At 44.4% G+C, this 19969-nt stretch overlaps 3 protein-coding genes across 6 annotated transcripts in view; 2 read left to right on the top strand and 1 right to left on the bottom strand.

The window, feature by feature from the left end:
- The first annotated feature begins 1970 nt into the window (after positions 1-1970).
- Positions 1971-12817, top strand: arl6ip1 (ARL6 interacting reticulophagy regulator 1). Its single transcript, XM_082530322.1, has 6 exons — positions 1971-2141; positions 2916-3049; positions 4759-4878; positions 8241-8358; positions 9367-9451; positions 11907-12817. Exons 1-6 carry the CDS (start codon positions 2106-2108, stop codon positions 12023-12025), a joined length of 612 nt encoding a protein of 203 aa, XP_082386448.1. The 5' UTR covers positions 1971-2105; the 3' UTR covers positions 12026-12817.
- Positions 12175-18338, bottom strand: LOC309704860 (uncharacterized protein). 4 transcript variants are annotated; one of them, XM_082530318.1, is made up of 7 exons: positions 18260-18338; positions 17651-17753; positions 17455-17580; positions 14923-15168; positions 14550-14720; positions 13996-14200; positions 12175-13686 (listed from the first exon to the last, which is right to left on the bottom strand). In XM_082530318.1, the coding sequence occupies exons 4-7, from the start codon at positions 15061-15063 to the stop codon at positions 13574-13576; spliced, it is 630 nt and encodes a 209-aa protein (XP_082386444.1). In that variant the 5' UTR covers positions 15064-15168; positions 17455-17580; positions 17651-17753; positions 18260-18338; the 3' UTR covers positions 12175-13573. The 4 variants fall into 4 exon arrangements, with proteins under 4 accessions (XP_082386444.1, XP_082386445.1, XP_082386447.1 ...); XM_082530319.1 differs by having other exon boundaries at positions 14923-15142; XM_082530321.1 differs by lacking the exons at positions 17455-17580; positions 17651-17753; positions 18260-18338 and adding exons at positions 16867-16990; positions 17129-17409.
- The window catches only part of fus (FUS RNA binding protein), a 19442-nt gene continuing 17781 nt past the window's right edge, over positions 18309-19969 (top strand). Inside the window, exon 1 of the mRNA XM_082530317.1 lies at positions 18309-18459. Within this exon, the coding sequence (XP_082386443.1) occupies positions 18447-18459 (13 nt within the window). The 5' untranslated portion in view covers positions 18309-18446. The remainder of the gene's footprint in view (positions 18460-19969) is intronic.

Here is a 19969-nt window from a genome sequence, read left to right as displayed (position 1 = left end):
GTAACGTTAGCCAAAGTACTTAGAGATGGGAATTTGTTGATAATCGTTAAGACGGAAGAAGAGAAAAATAAAGTGTTGCATACTGAGAGCATCTGCAGAAAGACAGCGAGAGAGAGAGAGAGGTGTTGGGGGAGTGTAAAGTGGTGCGAGGGGTAATCACGGGCATGCCAATAGAAGAAGATTTAGAAAAAATTAGACGTAAATGTTTCAGAGTGGTTTTAGAAGAGGGAGGGGTGCAATGGATCCAGCGTTATGTTTAGAACATGAGATAAGGAAGGCACAAGTGAATAAGGAGAGTGTGCTGGCGGTCTTTTTTGATATAGAGAACGCGTATGTGGAGGGAAGGTGTATTAATTAAAATGAGGGAAATGGGTATAAATGGTCGAATGTTCAGATGGATTAAGGATTTTTTGGAAGGCCGATGAATAATAGTAAGGATTGGGAGGAGTTATTCGGAGAGTTTGCCAATAGAAAATGGAACGCCACATGGAAGCATAGTTAGCCCGCTATTGTTTTCACTGCTGATTAATGATGTGTTTAAGAACATAGAGGGTGGGATGGGGTTTTCAGCTTTTGCAGACGATGGGGCGATGTGGGCACGAGGACGACGGTTAGAGTTTTTGGTGAAGAAAGTACAGAACAGTGGTCATATAAATGAGGGTTTAAATTCTCAGTTGATAAGACTAAGTTGATGGTTTTTACAAGAAAAAGAGGTGGGGTTGACGTCAGGGTCAGATTATATGGACGGGAACTGGAAAGGGTAAAACAATTTAAATTTTTGGGGGTTGTGGTTTGATGAAAGGGTGACATGGGCTGTACATATTCAGAAAATAATAGACAGGTGCAAGAAAGTGTTGAATGTCATGAGGTGCTTAGTGGGAACTGACTGTGGGGCTGATAGGAAATCTTTAAAAGCTTTATATACTGGGTTGATTGGGTCAGTATTGGATTATGGGTGTGTCGTATATAATTCTGCTGCCGGAACAAGTCTTTGTAAGTTGGATAGTATCCAATATCAGGCGTTAAGACTTTGCTCAGGTGCATTCAAAACAACATCTGCAGCAGCACTACAGGTAGAAATGGGGGAAATGCCATTACAACTAAGAAGAGAGCAACTGACATTGAATTACTGGGCAAATTTACAAGGACATGGTCAGGATCATCCGACAAAAACTGTTTTCCAACCATGCTGGGAAAAAGAGAAAACGCAATTGAACAGTGGGACAGAAAGCAGCTGAACTTAATCTGGACAAGATCAACATGTCAAACAGTACCGTTGCCTACAATACCACCATGGATGCTCCCTGATGCAGTAGTAGTTCCTCAAGAGCAGAATACGACACAAAATGAAGGAAAGGTGGCAAAAGCAATGGGAGGAGGAGAGGAAAGGGCGATGGCTGTAAACATCCAAAGGAAAGTGGGGAAATGAGAAGTACTGGACGAAACAGGAGAGAGGAGACGATTATATCTCGACTGAGATTTGGACACACTGGCTTAAATAGCACATTATTTTTAATAGGTAAACACTGTGCAGGGGAGTGTGACTGCAGTAGGGAACAGGAAAAAAAGAACATGTTTTATTGCATTGTCAGAAGTATGATATGGAAAGGAGACAACTGATCAAAAAGCTGGACGATATGAAAGTGAAGTTGGACTTGTTTGATTTATTTCGCATGAGCTCTATAAGTGAAAGTTATCAGGCTGTATTTTGGTTTTTAAGGCAGACCGATTTGTTCCGGAGAATTTGAATATTTTATTTTATTTTATTTTATTTTATTTTATTTTTTTAAATTGTCATTTCGGTCCACACTCCACACCACGTGGTGGCGGTAATGCACAATTTTGCTGTTTGCCAACCGCCAATAAACCCTATACAAAAGAAGAAGATGTTTTCGAAAGGCAAGGATTGATATTGGAACTCTATTACCCAGAGTTCCTCATGTGTGACGTAGGTTTTTCAGTTAAAAACATCCTGCCTCCTCGGCTCTACCGTTAGTGGCGCTGAAGCTAACGGGAGCGGAGGGTGCTGTCCTTCTGTTGGTCGTTTCTCCGAAAACTCATAAAAGAACTCCACATTAGAAAGTAGGCCGCTCAGTTTAGAGATAATGGCGGAAGGAGACAACAAAAGCGTGAACTTGATGGTAAGTATGAAGCATTTTTAAAACCCAGTATGGCGAATTTAAGGGCTCGTGTTCGATGTAGGCGTGTTTGCAGCAGGAGAGTTAGCCTCGCACGTCGCTGCTAATCTGACGGCACTAACACTACTGTGGTGTTTAGAGATTCGTGTAAATAGTGTGAACTTTGCACATGGGGGCAGCTGAAAAGTCTAAGCTAAGCGATTTAACCCTGATCGCTTATCCGTCCGTCCGTGCTGACCGCAGCTAACCTTAGCTCGCTGACTAGTTAGCATGCTTATTTTAGCTTCAGCAGCGGGGACGCTTCCTTTTTGTGGAGGTGCTGCCTCGCCCTAACGCAGAAATCATTTTAAAGCTTTAAAACAAACTGAGATCGAGTCATCACACGCTCATTCGACGTGGTTTGACAGCCTGTGTTTGTCCCCGGTTATTTCTACGTGTAGTGCACTGTCACTGCGCCGTCTTATCACCAAAGATACACACCCTGTTTATCAATTTGCTTCTCAAATAGACTTCTAGGCCACAAAACACACAAACTGAGAGCCATATAAAGGAGTATCGTTACATTCAGGTGTTCTGTGTGTGAAACAGCAGGATAAACCCACATTATATGACTTTAAAGGTGCTAGTTGCTCTTCCAGAGGCAGCACAGTAATGTCACCTTTATACTAACTCCTGGAGAGACTGCCCTCCTGAGTACACAATCCCCTCAGATTACACTGATATCGCACAGTTTGATGGTCAGTTAGGTAATGTGTAAAGGTTTGTTTGTGTGTTCAGGCCCAGGAGACGGCCCAGCTGGAAGAGCAGCTGCAGTGCTGGCGTGAGGTGATCCTGGCTGGGGATCAGGTCCTGCGTTGGGAGAAGCCCTGGTTCCCCGGAGCGCTGATGGGCGCGACCACCGTGCTCTTCCTGTGAGTCTGCTTCAGAGTGGGCGCTACACAGCTGGCACCACACATTTCCTTCCTCTCAGCAGTGATAGCTATCTGTTACAGGAGAGCAGGGAGAGGCTGGCCATGTCTTATATTCAATTTTTATAGTTTACATCTGCCAGCGACTAAAAGCAGCCCGGTTTGATCTCAGATGGGCTGAGCAAAGTAAACCAAGGTGGAATTACTCAGATTTATTTCTTCCAGTGTAAAACTAACAGTACAAAGTGTTATGTCTTTGGTCAGGTATTTTTCTGATTTAATCAGCAGTCTGATGGTTGGTTGACCAAAGATTTGCATCACAGTATTTTAAGATTCTGGTGGATTCCCTGGATTAATTATTTTGTAGTACATTTTGTTTAAGTGTGTCTTTATGTAGGTTTACCTTCAGTCAGGAGTATAAATTATTCAAAAACTACTTTAAGTATTTGACATAGGGCTATAATCACATCATAACTGTAAGTCTTTTCTGGTTTTGGGTTGGTTGTAATGTCACTTTTTGTTATCCATTTGCACTTTTTCTTACAACTGTTGTGTGCAGGTGATTCTGTCTTCAGGTAAAATCTCCTCTCTTGGAGTATCTCTGCTCGTTTCCCATCCTTCAACTGTCTGTACTGCACAGAGGCCTTCCTGTCTGCTAACATACTGCTAGAATTGCGCAGCAGCTCTGGATGGTGTAATTTAGGATGTGTAACGTGTTAGTGGTGCACAGCAGCCATTTCTATCTTTGCCCTGTGGAACTGAGTTAGCTGTGGAGTCTTGTCTGCTTTTGTTAACTTAAATGAGTCGTATAATTACAACCATGAGTGAACAGGGTGCAGAGCTAATACAGGTCCGCTTTCAGTGTGCGGCTTCTGGTCAACACACACACACACACACACACACACACACACACACACACACACACACACACACACTGTCTCTTATTTAAACCACTAGAAAAACCATGGTAGACATTTGAACTGTTTCTTGTAGTGTTCAAGCTCAGACCGTGATGTTGTCAGAGGAGCACTACGATTACAAAACCGCTAACAAACAGATGTTTTTAGTTTTCAGATCGATGAACCAAAGAAATCCAAAACGACGATTTTGTCAGTCAAACTCGACAAGTCGCACTACTCTCTTACTCTCTTCCAGACACTTGTGCTCTCGGTTAGTAAAGCAGGCGTCACCACAGAAAGAACAGCAGTGTAACCTGTATCCTGCGGGGTGAAATGGAGGCTTTGGCAGGCTGATTCTTGAGGCCTGATTTATTACTAAATAAGTTAATAATTAATTGCCTGTGACAAGTAATATAAGCCCACACTGATGTAAAACGAGTGTCCTAATTACAGTTTTCCAGCTGGTTGTCAGAACACTCAGCTTAATGTTAATCTTTTCCACATTGTTGAAACACAAAGCAAAACAATGCAGATTAGCTTCTGCTAAATGAGCTTCGGTTGGGCCGTTATTAGGTTATTCCTGAAATCTACTGAAGGTGAATCCAGACTGGAACACTGCTGCACTGTTTCTGATGCCTTCCTGCTTGTTTCACACACCCTCAGTGTTCATGTCTTTCAGCTGCAGGTGCTTTGTACGCTCCAGCGTTCATGAGCAGAGATCCCCAAATCGTAACAATCGTAACAAAATGAAGGCGTGATTTTAAACAATGAAATGTTCAAACCCGTTCTGCCTGTTTTGTGTTCATCCTCCAGGCTCATCTACTACTTGGACCCATCAGTGCTGACCGGCCTGTCCTGCACCGTCATGTTGCTCTGCCTGGCCGACTATCTGGTGCCCACCCTCGCCCCCCGAGTGTTTGGCTCCAATAAGTGGTGAGAGCTCTGTCATATTTGCTTCGCCCCTATGTAGACAGGTTTTCCTGTTTTGTCAGTCAGTTCTGAAGGCTTCCTACATCACTCTGGCTTCAGAGATGACCTCCAGCTTTGGTCTTTGACTAAACTGAGTTGTGAAAGAGGAGGATATATATTATCGCAACGTTCAACAGACTTCCACAGGAGGATGAAACTGGATGCTTATCAGGGTTTCAGGATCGTTCCAACTCAGCCTTAACTATGAGCGAAGCAGCTTCATATGACTTTGTTTCTGTGTCTTTGATTCTTGTTTTTTCTGCAAATCAGAAGTGATGAAGCAACAGAGAGGGTGATCTCAGATGGTGTAATGAGAACAGCTGTGTGAGTGAGCACAACACATGTCATGGTCTAACTGGACGATAACCAGTTAAACAGTCCACTGAGGAGGAAGATAATAAATTCTGAGGCAACATGAAGCTGAAGGGGAAAGGTGAGCGGAGAAAAGGAAGACGTATGGTTTAAAAGAACAAAAACAGGAGGGGGGGGGGTTCCCTCCAGCTGTGCCGGTTTAAAGCAGTGGTGGTCTGGCCTGCTTTAGAAGCCAGAAACAGTTCATGCCTCACACGGGTTTTGTTTTTATTTACTGCTAGTTAGGGCTGGGCCATATCATACCGTTCATGGTAATACCGCTACAATGTTAGCCAACGATAAGAAAATGAAATATGGCGATAGAAAGTGGGTAAAACGCGCATGCGCTGTGCCTTTGTTTTCATACGCACATGGCGAACGAGAAGAGCGAAAGCGGATCGTTGAGTGAAACAGATGAACCTGAACTGGTTTGTAAAAATGCTGCAGCTTCACTGGTGTGGAACTGGTTTAGCTTTCGTCCGTCAGATACACAACAAAGCACTATTTTTGGTAGCGCATGCTAGCGGGCCGTCGTTATTACCGTGTTGTTTGGAAAATACGGCGCACTTAAAATCAATCCTTTGATTTTTCTGAAAGTCGACAGAGCCCCTTATAATCCCGTGTGCCTTATGTATGAACTCTGGTTGTGTTTACTGACCTCGAAACGATTTTATGTGCACGGCGCTCGAACATCTGTCAGATGTTTTAGTACGACTTTGCTGAGCTACGAAGCCGCACCGCTTGATGGATTGTGGGAGCATTACGGCTGTCGTAGGCGGAGCCTCGCGGAGTGATACGTACTGTGCTTCAACATAATGTTACCGTATTGTGTGTGTGTGTGTGTGTGTGTGTGTGTGTATAACCTCGTTAAGTTTTGTGGATGTTATACATGGTTATGCTGAGGATGTGTCGGCCAGTTTCCACTGGAAATGCCTTTTGGTTAAACTGTCAGCGAGGAGTTTTCATTTGCACTTTAAATATTTATATAACTTTAATGCACATAAAAAAACAGCTGATTGTGTAAGTGAAAATGCATTGACTTGTTGTTTTTTGTTTTGTTTTTTTTGCACAAATAAAGTTGTGGAGTTGTAAAGTATTTTGTCTGGTGTCAGTTATATCGTTATTGCAAATTTTCAAATGTATATCCTGATAAATATTTTTGGTCACGTCGCCCTGCTCTACTGCTATTTACATCAAAATGGGTCCAAGCTGAATTTTGGACCGTCCTAGTATGTTTTCGGAGGATGGTCATCAGTAAGTCCACGCGACCTGCCCAACAAAACGTGCATGTGTAGGGAAACCGATGGTTTTGAAAGCCTCTACAGAACTGACTGTGTAAAATTGCCCCGCCTTCATAATGAGGGCGGCTCACCTGGAGAGTTAGTTGGTTAAGACGAGTTGTAAAGCCTGTTGGCTGAGCTGCACCTGGAGTCCTCTCATCCTCTTTGTTTGTTAGTAAAACATAACAAACTAGATTATTAGAGACCTGCAGCCAAAGGGGCGTTTCATTTTCAGTTCGAGGTAAATGGCAGACTGTCCCACGGCTTCACGAAGCTTCGGCAGTAGCCAGTACTCGGCGAGCAGCCCGTTGATTCAGCTGTTTGTGTTGGATGGTGACAACCAGACACCCAGGACAGGATAGGATAACAGCCTTCAGTTGGCACGGTGTGCTGCACGTCATCCTCCAGCTGATATAAAAGCTTGCATCAGCAGAGCGTGACCTGCACTGCTTCACACTCAACACAGCCTCTGGGTGATGATGTACAGTTTTTGAGATTTTCGCTTGTTTTTAATCTACCGCTGGGGGCTTGGTTTATGTAGGGAGATTAAAAAGCCTGTTTACATTTTCGGTTACAGCCTCGGGATGATGAGCTATTTGTCTGCAGAGCCTGACCAATGTCCTTTGATCTCACTGAGACGGCAGAAAGCTGGCGTATCTGTGCGAGTCTGTAACACGAAGCTGGTCACGGTCCCTGTTTGGCTCCCCGACAACAAGGACTGAAATAGGGAGTGATGGCGAAGCAGAAAATAGAGGCCACACTTCCCAGCTGTCCCCTCTTGTCCTTCACTGTTTGATCTCTTTAGCCTTCACAGCAGTGCAGCGTGCGATGTGGTGTTCCAGTTTATTGGCTGTGAGGCAAATTATGGTCGGAGATTGTTGGGTGATTCCCAAACAGTGAAACTTCCACCTGTCAGTGATTTTGCTTGTTTGTCTTACTGAACTCCAGAATGTGAGAAAGTTTGGAACTGAACTTCAAGCAGAGCTGGTTTGTGCTGCGAGCAGCCCGGGAGAGTTTACTCTGTACCTGTAGTGATGTTGATGGGCAGCACCTCTCCTGTGTGTCCTTTATGTTTTGTCAGGTACACGTTTTTATAAATGGAGGATTCTATTCTCCTGCCTCTTATCCAGCTGGTAGCTTGTGTTCAATAGACCCAGTTCTTCCCCTGATCAGGTTCTTGGTTCTGGTTCTGCTTAAGCTCAGAGCAGCACAAGTTGCAGTCAGCTGGGCTGCAACTCAGTGCTGTTACCTGGTGACAGGAGGAGGTTAGGTGGACCTCCTCCTGTTGTAGGTTGGATTTTCTAAAGCAGAAAGTGAGGAAGTTTAAATATGCTGAGAAGCTGATATTGAAGTTTTTTGCCCCGTGATCTGAAATATTTGTGCCTGCTGCAGCTGATCATCTGTGAGTCAGCTGATCATTTCAGCTCTAATGGAGCTTAGACATTTATTAGGTCACATTAAAAACGTTAATGCAACAACACTGTTTTTTTTTTTCTCACTCTCATTGGTTTAAATAGAGCTAAGTGTTGCAGGCGGCTGTGTGTGACTCACTGGCTTCCTCTTGATGGTGAGATTAGGAAATGTTGGTGAAAACCTTTCTTCAGGCCTGAGCTTTAACTCAGCAGAAACTCTGCAGCCAGGACCGTTGAGTGAGTTTTCTCATTGTCTGTAACACCTTGAACTCTGCTCCTGCAGGACCACCGAGCAGCAGCAGCGTTTCCACGAGATCTGTGGGAACCTGGTGAAGACTGAGCGCCGCATCGTGGGCTGGTGGAAGCGCCTCTGCACCCTCAAGGAGGAAAAACCCAAAATGGTACGCTCAGAGCTTTCACTTTGATCCCAACCCCTCCAAATCCAGCATTTTTAAGACATAAATTCCCAATCCTGCATCTGATGTTGCAACTAAACACCTCACTATAATAGTTGTAAGTGTAATCAGCTGCCTCTTGCTGGTCTCAGCCATGCTGTGTGTTTGTAGTTGGAAGCTTTTGACTGTGTTGCAGTCGGTGAAGAAGAGGCACAAAACTTTCCACAATGTTCCCAGGCTCCAAAATGAATCACATTTGCACAAAGTTCTGATAAGCTGATCTTTGTAGGCTAGCTTAGCGTGCACAGTGAAGGGGCTGTATCTGATTGGCTGCTGAAGGCAAGCGTTTAGTCCCAAAAACAGTCTGTGACCTTTGCTTTTCAGTATTTATTTATTTATTGTCATTGTCAGAGAACAATGAAATTGCATTTGGGGCTTCCGTACAACCCGTAAATAAAATAATGAAGAAAATAATAAATACCCCTTAAAACCCAAGTGTAAATATTTAACCCAGTGTGACTCCAGTGCAATAAGACAACCCTTAGCAACAACATGAGAACCTGACAAGTAAGTTCAGTGCTATTAAGAAGTTGGATATGGTTATTGTCCGTGAGAGGGGGGCAGAGAGTTCAGGAGCCTCACAGCCTGTGGATACAGGCTGTTGGCCAGTCTGGATGTTCTGGCCTGTATAGACCTGTACCTATTTGGTCTGAGCAGAGTTAAAGTCTAACTTGCCCTGAGCTACAGGGAACCTGAATGAATCAAATAAGCTGCAGTAAATGGAAGTTTTATTACAACAGGGAGCTCTCTCTGTGCTCCAGATAAAAATATCAGCTGATCTGACTTTGCTGCTCCACTTAGCAGACCTCAAACTGGGTCACGGGCAGCCAGAACAGAGTTTTTCACAGCCTGTGTGACTCGTTCTCATTCAGTGGCCATTCTGACTCTTCCTTCTGAATGATGACTTGCTAATGAAATTGAGCTGAATGTAACCTGACCTCCTGATCTCCACAGTACTTTGCCTCAGTGATCAGCAGCCTGCTGGCTGTGGCCTGGATCGGACAGCAGGTGCACAACCTGTTCCTGACGTACCTGATCGGTGAGTATACTTTCACTTGACTACAAAAAGACTGTTTTGTTTATCGCCACTGTTATCAGCCATGTTTCACTCATATCTTTGTGGGTTTCCTTCCTGCACTCTCCCCTGCTGGCTGCTGTCCAATCACACGCTCCTTCATGTCTCAAATTGTTGAGCTGTAAAGTCACTTTTAATAATACTATTAGGCAAACATCTGGTGAGCGGTTCAGACCCGGTGTGACTACCAAAGGTAAAGCACTCGTACCTCGTGTGCCGTCAGGTTTGGGCTTTGTATCAGTAATCGGGTCTCACTGTAAACATGCTTCAATACCACTCTGACATTAAAACGACACAAGTCTTACTGTAATGCCAGATTTTATTTTAAATGTGCTCTTCACAGTTTGTTGTTGTGCATTAGATGTTTTTGCACAAACTCCACATCAGGTCAAAAACAAACTCCGATGTGGCTTCAGGGGTTTGTGATAGAGACGATGTAGGAGAGCAAGCTGAGGGTGAGCCGTGTTCCCGGCTTCCAGGTGAAACTCCCGCGCTCAGCTGCAGACCTGTTTGGATGATGCCAGCAACCTTTAAAGAAGGTGTTACACTCTTCTCCTTTTAGAGAGAGAGAAACAAGAGCTTGCTGCTCATCCCACACTGCCCGTTTCTTTATTTTTCTGTCCTGGGCTGATTTTCTTTCTTTTTTTCAGTTCTTCTGTGGGGGGGGAACCCGGACAGTTAATACTGGGAGACTTGTTCACCTCTTGGTTTGGCTTCCTCTGCTCTGTCGCTCCAGAACACAATGATTTATGTCCTTAAACCTCTGTGTAATCCTTCACACACAGGCTGAAGTGGACATAGTCTTTGACATTTTGCTGAAGGCGTGCCTGCAGACCCCGCCCAGCTTCATTCTGTTTTAAGACATTTCGGTTTTAATGAAAGGCTCGCAGAGTGTCGGGATTAAAATGAGAAATCTTAAATGCTCGTCTCTGCTCTCGGGTCCTTCTTTAAAACTGCTTTCGCTGAATGTGGAAGTTGAGCCTTTCGTGCATTTTCTGCGGACAGAAACTCGTACGTGACTGAAGAGGAAGAGGCACTCGTGTTCATCAGCAGTTTTAAATGCTTCTGTGTTCAAGTTAATTTAATGGCCGATGGTGCTTTAGACTGATATTTATCTTTGATATTTGGCAGGTTTTTGCATGTTTGAAGCTCTGCATGTGGCTCTGAGTGGATCAGGGGTATTCATTATTAATGGGGCTGATTGTGGAAGTCTTTACAGAAATGTGCAGTAAAACTTGAAACCATGTCTCACCGCTGCAGAGGGCGAACACGTCTTAAAGCTGCCGCGGGGGGGGGGGAGGGGGGGGGGTTAGATCAGCAGGTCTGGCGAGCTGTGAGTGGGCTAATCCCCACTTACATAAGCTGAGACATGTCGAGTGTTCCTCTGACAGAAACAGAGCAGAAAGGCAATCAGAGATCATGTGACTGTGGGTTTTAATCTGGTTGCTCTTCAGGCTCGTCTGGTTAAGCAGCTGCTTTCATGTGAAGACTTCATCTGCCAGCAGCGGGTGGAGTACAAGCAGCGGGTGGAGTACAAGCAGCGGGTGGAGTACAAGCAGCGGGTGGAGTACAAGCAGCGGCTCCTCACCGTCTTTCTTAAATCAGTGGCTAATGTTCCTCGGGCTGTGCGGTGTCAGTGAGTCACTGCTCAGAGAGCTGAGTGAAAGCTGTGAACAAGTCACTGATTGTTCTGACATGAACACGGGGAGTGATGCCAAGTGAGCCGTGAAAACCAACGCAGGTTTTCAGCCGATGCTGGCTTTGAAGGGAAACGCTGATCTGACAGAGTGAAAGTATTTTTCATATCGGTCAGTCTTGCAGGATGCAGCAGAACCTGAAACCATCGACACGCCGTCACTTTATCCCTGCTGTGATTGGTGGTTGGAAAGCTCGATGCAGCCACGCTGAAGTCGTCCATCGGTCTGTCCATTCAAAGCGATCCTGGTGGATTGAAACCGGACGCGTGTGCCGCCTGATCATCCCGGATAATCCTCTCTGGTCATTAGACTGAGCGCGTGCAAAATTAACCGTTTCATTAATTTGACCTCGCAACCATGAGGTGTTCTTTCTCTACTCGATGCCCCCTGGTGGCAGTTTAAGAGCATTTTCTTTTCTTTCTTTTTTTTTTTTTAATCTGTTAGTATAAATTATGTTTCAAAATAAGAGCCTGCAGGTGTTTCACTATGAGATTATTGGCAAGTAAGAAAATTAAAACTAAAGCCACTTTCACCTTTGACCTTCAAACAGTTTTGTGACAGTCAGGTTTGGATGATTTCATTTTTCTCACAGGAGCAAACTGTGGTTTCAGACACACACAGGCAGCGTGTCAAAGTTCATCACGTGCTGTCTGTAAACGTTTCAGCGCTCAAAGCGTCCGATTTAAAATCTTTGCACACTTTTTTTGTTCTTCTCGTTGCAGTGAGCTTCCTGCTGCTGCTGCCCGGCCTGAACCAGCACGGCATCATCACGAAGTACGCCGGCATGGCCAAGAGGGAGATCAACAAACTGATGAAGCAGAAGGAGAAGAAGAACGAGTAGATGAGCGTTCGCTGTGAAGAGGGGAATCTCTGCAAGACGAGAAAACGCAACAAGACGATGGGAAAGTGGAGGAAAGTGAAGAAAAAGGAGCAGGGGAGTTTAAAAAGTCCTCCTGCTGCCCGGGTCTCTGCACTTTGTTTTGATTTTCACACAGTTTCATTTCTCACACACACATTTAAACCTCATCACACACAAGGTTTTATTTTGCTTTTGAATTAACCTGCCATGCATGCTGCCACCAAATGAAGGCGATCACACGTGGAAATGTCCCAGTCAAACATCATCCTTCTGTTTCTTAGATCAGCTGTGCTTCGCTTGGAGGCGTCGATGCTTTCAAAGCCGTTCCCTCTACTTAGACTACTGAGCAGTTTGTGTAGCATTGCTGCCTCATTTTAACCTCTCAGACAGCAATGATTTTTTTTTTTGGGGGGGGGGGGATTAACAGCAGGTCTTTTTACGTTTTTGTGCTTCTTCTGCTTCACTTGTGTTTGAATTTAGTGCTGAAAACAAAACTGGATTTGAAGCGGAGCTGAAACTGTTGGTAGAGACAGGCCTACTGCTGTACCGCTGCTAGCTGGACTCTGTTAGTGCTGGGATAAAACCCCACAGTGCGTCGGTGACGTGGGGCGTCTCTGTAAATAGGCCCCACCCTTTCTTCTCTGTCCCCGTCTGTCCTTTTCTTGTTATTTATGTGTTCGTTTCTCCTCAGTCTTCTTATTTCTGGTATTTCAACTCATTTCATTATTTGTGTTTATTGGAGATCTTTACACACGAATAAAGTGATTTAAATGAGGTTGTTTCTTGGTCTTCATGTGTGTGAGCCCTGCCCTCCTTCCAGACCTGCACTGTCCTGACCGTTGGCAGCACACCTGCGCCGTGTATTCTCTCAGGACCAAACACCTCACAGCTCCACAGTGATCCGACCCACTGATCATTGGCACGTTATTGGACCACAGTGGGAGTACAGGATTGAATATTTCTCTCAGATTTGAAGCTTTTATTGTTGGTTAAACTGGGTGGGGGGCTTTCATTAGTGGCTTAGGACCCTAGAATTTTGGGTCCAGTAGTGATATTTGGATGAGAGGGTGATGGCATTAGCTGATAACTTAGCAATCACCACACACTGTATGCTTGTATCACACAGACCTGCTGATTAGTAACAGCCAGAATTTCACCAATATTTCTTGCCGTGTCTGTTAGTACCTCACAGCAGCCATATCATTGGTCAGATGATGCTATAAAAATGCTAGCAGCTACAGCCACCTGTGTCTCACCTGTCCGGCTGTAAACGTGTTTATTTATGCTGTAAAGCTGGCGGTCGACTCCCTGCTGGAGCCTCTCGTGGGCTTTGGATTTTAGTATTTCTGTGTTTTCCTGCCCATCTGAGCCCCTTCAGTTAAAGTTCACTTATTGTTTCTGTTCACTGAGTCCTGGAGGAGAAATGCTGTTCCTGCATCATATAGGAATGCTCTGAGAAGCATCTGCAGACCACAGAGTCCTGACAGGGTTTGCACATTTAATGGAGGTTTGCTGTGGCGTTACTTTCTATCAGTAGAGTCTGAACGCAGTACAGTCCGTCTCCCAGCGTCTGGTCTCCCACAGCTGCTGATCTCTGGACCGTCTGCTGGACTTCCCCGGCTCAAACACCTGCGTCGGTTCACCTGCAGACAGGGAACAAATGTCCAAACAGCAAAGCTAACTAAAAATCTGTTTATTCCTCTGTGGAATACTTTGAAAGTGTATGCACAGTTATTACTGGTAGTTTTTATTATGTTGCACACAGCAGAGATTAATTATCCTGATATTCTGTTTTTGCTGCATTTTTCTGTACAAAGCAGGATTGCTAAAACAGTTTGCATTGCCTGTTAAGAAACGATACGATTTTTATGGCATTACTGTGGCTGAGCGTGCCGCTCAAAGACGGCGCTGCGCGGTCCGTTATTACTGTGACCACAAGCTGTGAGCGTTACCTGTCAGGATGTCGTGTCGGTGCCGCTGTGTCTGTCTGCCGCTGGCCTGCAGTGACGAGCCGTCGAACTCCGGGGTTGGGTGCTCCGTCCTGTAGGTGCTCTGGCACTCGGGTGGATGATGCTGATGCTGATGCTGACTGATGAGCTCTCTGATGGCGCGGCTGCTGTTATACCGAGTCCAGTTTTCCAACTTTGGGTCGACTCTCTGGAGAGAAGCAGAAGCTGGTTCTGTCCTTAATATATAGTCATAATATTTCATGACAGGCAGTAGCTTTACTTTAATTCATGTATAAGTTATTTTAAAATTTAGATAAGTCTAAAATAAAAAGTTGAAATTAAAGAAAAGTCTCCCAAACATAATTTTAATTATAACTGAGGGAAGATTTGGCATTAACTGATTTCTTCCCCTAATAAAATATGCTTCTAATGCAGGGTCCATGCAGGCACAAAAGAAGAGTTATAGAAATATGATGGAAGTAAAAATGTAAGTAGATAAGACTTAAAATACTCCAGAGTCTGTCTTTAACCATCTGAAAGATGGTTTTCCGCCTCACCGGAGTCACGTGCTGGGGCGCGTACACCTCTTTGCTGTGTGACTGCAGCACACTCTGCGGCGGCATGCTGTTGTCACGGAGATCCAGCTGGCTGCGGTGCTGGGAGGGGAAGCTGGGGTCTCTGAGGCGGAAGACGAGAGGACGTCCATCGGCCGACCTGCCGGAATAACTCTGACCAGGAGAAGAGGAGAGGGAAGGGCTAGAATCGTACCCGAGAGCTGGATTTGTAGGACGTTTAAACGTATACATTACTGACATGTAAAATAAAACCATTAGAACCTGTATTCTATTTTTAGTGAAAACATAAAATCTAAGATGGTAGAGACTGTGGATGCGTGATGATCCACACGAACAGCGACTGCACTGAGGAGACCTGGGTGTGGGTGGTGGTGTAGCAGGGCGGCGTGTCGCCCAGGCTCAGGGTGCTCTGATGCATGGGTCTCGGTCTAAAGCGCTGAGGTTGATGTTGGCAGCGAGGACCACAGCGGGCTGAAGCCGGGCTGAAGCCGTCCATCGTCTCGTCCTGTGCCTCGGTCACAGTGCAGTCAGACCTCTGCAGCTCTGTCAGGCTCAGGTGTAACTGCAGCTTTTCACTGTGTTTGTACAGAAATCAAAGGACCTGCTTCTTTGAGCATGAACAACACTTCACTGTTAACACTTAAAATGTCATTCATCTACATTTAGAATAACAAAAGATAAACATAATCTTACAGGTACAAACCAATCGTCTAATCACAATCGCAACAATTCACACACCCTGCCACTCTGTTAGGTACACCTGTTCAACTTCTCAGTGACAAATGTCAGTCAAACACATGGCATCAGCTTGTGTGTGTGTGAGAATGCTGTTTTTCTTTTAAGTGCACACTTAACCACCTTTTTATTAAAAAGTCAAACTTAACAGCAGGGCCGTGCAGAGAGGTTTAAAGGGGCGGGTGCCCAAAGTTAAAAAGGGGCACATTGAACCAGGCTGAATAACAACACACATTCATCAAGAATCTAATATGGGAAGGGCAGGGCTGTGTTGATCTGAGACTGTAGACAGTAAAAAGTCCACAGGAGAGATGGTAGCTGATTAAACAAGTGTCATGAGATAATAACAAAATGCAAAGATTGGTGACAGCGCTTGGAACCATAAGGACACAAAAAACTGTGAGAAATAATTTAGGCTCTGCCTGTGAATCACTCTTTGCTTCTCTTCTTCCTTCCTTCCATCATTTCATATATCACTCTCCACTTGCTGTCTATCTGAGAACAAGGCACAACTTGCTATTGCAATAAACTATAATCTAATTATCCACACCTAACAACTCTTGCACTTAATCTATAATAAAATGATGACAGAAAAATGTTATAGCACTGCCTTTAGTAGCCTCACACAGCTCTGCTGTTTCCTCCTCATGTCCTTACCAGCCATGTCTGGACAATGTTATATCATGAGTAATAATTTAAAAAAATCTATATACATAAAACACACACATGCACACACAGTGACACTTTAGACCTTCTTCTGAATACTGTATATACTATGGGCATCATGGTGCTGATCCAGAATCCTTACATATTTATTACTAGAGCTACAATAATAAAGCAAAGAGGAGGGGGAAGTAATAAATATGAAATAATGTATTTATGATGATTCCATTTGTTTCACTATCCTCTCTGTGCAGGGCAAAGCTTATTACATGTTTAAACTGTAGAGATACAATCATTTTACTGCTGTAAAATCCACATTTTGTCTTATTTAAAATATAAATCTAATATAATCTGCTTCTTAATGTATGTTCTTTAAAATACAGCGTGTGTTTTTTAATATATTATAATTATAATAATTATTATGTGGACATGCATATTAGATCGTTTTTTAGTGAAATATAATCCCTCCAGAAAGGCAGGAAACTTACTTTAAAACGAAATATGTTCCCTAAAACGGTGACAGAGCTACAGACCCATGACAGCCTTACACAGGTAGCCAGCAGCTGTGACCAGCACTACCTGTGCAGTTAATAAAAGGACAGGTAATGTTTGTCACGCTGTTGCACAGTCTGTGTCTCTGAGTTAACTTGTGTTTCTCCTGCAGCTCCTGACCGCTAAAAATGCGCGTGCTCTTTGTGAGCTCGTTCCCGGCTCGTAACCAGCGCGTTCTGCCGTCAAGGGCGATCATTGGTTAAATGTGATCATGTGACTGATGCAAGCCAGATCCTTTTATTTAGCAAAACTGTGATTAATAGTTAAATATTATTGTTGAGGGGCACAGACAGGACTCCGCACGCACACACACATAAAAAGTAATAATAATTTTTTTTTAAAAGGTTACCTCAACAAAAGGGCACTTTGGGCACCCATCAGGAAAGGGGCGGGTGCTCAAGCCCCTCTAGCCCCCCCCTCTGCACGTGCCTGCTTAACAGGCCCAAAAAGACAGAAAGATGCTTCATCCAGAACTAGGAAACAAAAGGTAAAATATCCAAAAGTAAAACAGTAAAAACTGGAAACAATAAAAGACTTAGGGAGAGGGAACAGTGAAAACAGACAGGAAAGAAGGGAGGAATATACGAGGAAACGATAACGAATAAACCAACCGTAGACCTGAAACACATCTCTGGAAAGATCACACAGTAAAAACAGGAAGCAAAGATGGCGTCACAAGAACTAAGAAACAAGAATCGAAAACTAGGAAACACCAGTGACTCAAGTCCAAGTTCCCAGACCGCTGAAAGGGACACGACCATGGCAACCCCCGCAGACAAACTGCCTGTTTCTTCCTGTTGACAGTGAACATGTAGTAAAATCACAGATGTGGTGACCTCAGCACAGTCACCACACAGGACGCTCTCATATACAGAAAGCTGACAGAGATGTGTTCGATCATTACAGCAGGAATCACGCCTGCTCTGTAGCGACTTACCTGTGATAATGAAGCTTGTTTCTGTGGAAACATGTTGCCACGGTGATGAAAACAGACGGGTTTACTTTGACATTTTCTCTCAGGAAAGTGATCCTGCTTTATCATGTGCAGACCTGCCTTTTACTCCTGGACTGTTAGATGGAAAATAAAAAAATTAATTTACTGTATCTTCAGAATAAAACATTTCTGATGAAACTGAATGCATCCCCCGCTATCCAAATGAAGGCACTTGTTCCTTTGTCCATGCATGTTCAATGCAGTGATGGCCACTTTTATGGATTCTCCTTCAGCAGTGAGATCTAAAGGACAGAGAAACACCCCCTGAAATGTGACCAGGTTTTCTCTGGAATAATCTGCCCTCACACATAAAATCCAGTGTTTACAAATTTTAATCAGCTCTAAATTATATGGAATCTATCTTATCTTATCAAGTCCACAGTGTGTGTTTTCTGACTGGACTGACACCTAAATAGATTCCCAATTTATGGCTTTTAACCCCCAGAAAGATTTTGATCTCTGACCTTCAGGACAAGACCCCATGGTGGATGGGTGGAAATGACTTATAGAGCATTTTAGAATTATGTTTGCTACTCAAACTAGGTTTGTCATAACTATTATTTCCATCACCATAAATGCACTCACTTTCCTTCTGAAGAAAAAACGAAAAGAAATGATTAAAAATGATTTTTACTGTTGTTGTTATTAAAATGATACTGTATTACTATCATTACTATTAATCTACTACTATTTTGTGTTATAAGAAGTCACATCTCATCACATCTTGTGATGATGGACCATTTTTCACCTGACATAAAACTAAACATCATCGATACTGCTGCGCTCCCCCTGGCGGGCGGCGGAGGAACAGCAGCTGAAGACGGCGGCGCTAGTGGGTCGAGCTTCGTGTCGATTCGTCCTCTTCTTCGGTTTAATCATCCAACGACGCGTTGTTTGACCGAGAGAAAGGCCGAAGCGGCGCTGTCTCCGTGTAAATGGCGTCTAACGGTAAGAGAAACGGGCAAATCTGTCTGGGGTCTGGGCGTCGGAGCCGGTTAGCTAAAGATAGCATCACCTTCACCTGCCGGTGAACAGAGGACAGCTAGCGGCTAGCTGCAGTTTAAATGGCTCTCTGGGGGCGTGGCGTCCATCCTTTATTATCACATTTAATTCATGCAGGCCTTACGCCACCGTTTGTCCGGCTGCACGACCGCCCCGCCGCCTAGCTTCGGTTAACTCTGAGTAACCGAAGCTGCTGCGGTCCGATTAGTTCGCCGTTAGCCCGGTTTTGCTGCTGACCCAGTTTCTGGTGGCTCACTGCGGTCTCGAGCAGAGTAACCGCCCCCCTGTGCCGATCGCGCTGCTTTAACCCCTGTCCTCGGTTTATTAGAAGGACATCAGAGCGGAGACCGAGCAAACCCAGCTCACCTACACCGGGCGGGTTCAACTCAACCCCAAATAATGAAAGACATTTCATTATTAATTTTTTGGCATCTGTGGGCTGGATTATTAATACTGTCAGGTAAAGAGCCTGCAACAACACAGAAACAGTCACATGGCCCCCTGTGAGGAAAAGTCCTGTTAACAGGAAGAACCCTGCGTTAGTACCAGGATCAGGGAGGAGCAGCCATCTGCCTGATGGGGGTGAGGGGAGGGAGCAGCAGGCTGGGTGTTTGAACTGGAGGGTAACCGACAGGGAGGGCTTTGCTATTCCAGAAAAACACTAAACAATAAATAAACAGGCCGTAAATATTTCCAAACATATAAGCACAGGACACTCAAAGTTTATAGTTATAAAAGGGCGACTGTGTTTGATTGGATCAGTGAACTCACAACACACACACTAGGGCACAATATCCTGTCACATTTCCATTTGTGTTGCCATTTTCATGCAGTGTCATGCTTTAAAGCTCGCTGCACACACCGATGAGACACAGAGATACTTCTGACCTGCACAGGAAGCTCTAGACTGATGTGAACTGCATCATTAAACTGAGCTGCACTGCAGCAGCTTATCAGCAATATGGGTGTTTTTCATTATCATGTGATTTAGTGTAACTTATAGCTGAAGTGTGTCATTAGGATTCAGCAGCACAGTGACTTGATTGGGAGGATCAGGACCCCCGAGGCTTGTCCATAACACCGAGCTGGGGGTAAGAGAGCAGAGACAACAAATGATAAGATGCAGAGTGGTGTGAGCGAAGAAGAAATGCTCAGTGCATCATGGGAAGCCTGTCGGTTCGGGATCACCCGATCCAGCCCTAACTATGTCACTAAACAAAAGTTTTAAGCATAATCTTAAAAGTACTGAGTGTGTCTCTCTCCCACATCCAGACTGATCTGACAAATTTGAATTCAGTGGATTTGGTGTCTGGTTTTTAATGTATTCATAAATAGTTTCACAGTGTTGCAGTCTGAAACACTTTAAATCGTCTGTTTTTGTTAATTATGTTCGGTTTGGATAGATCTCCCGGACATGGATTGAATCTAGTCCCAGACTAAAAGAGAATCAGTTTTA

The sequence above is a fragment of the Aulonocara stuartgranti genome (assembly GCF_965226115.1).
Source record: "Aulonocara stuartgranti genome assembly, chromosome: 4".
NCBI classification, from domain to species: domain Eukaryota; kingdom Metazoa; phylum Chordata; class Actinopteri; order Cichliformes; family Cichlidae; genus Aulonocara; species Aulonocara stuartgranti.
The sequence above is the reverse complement of the archived record's forward strand: the minus strand, read 5'-3'. Positions and strand labels throughout refer to the sequence as shown.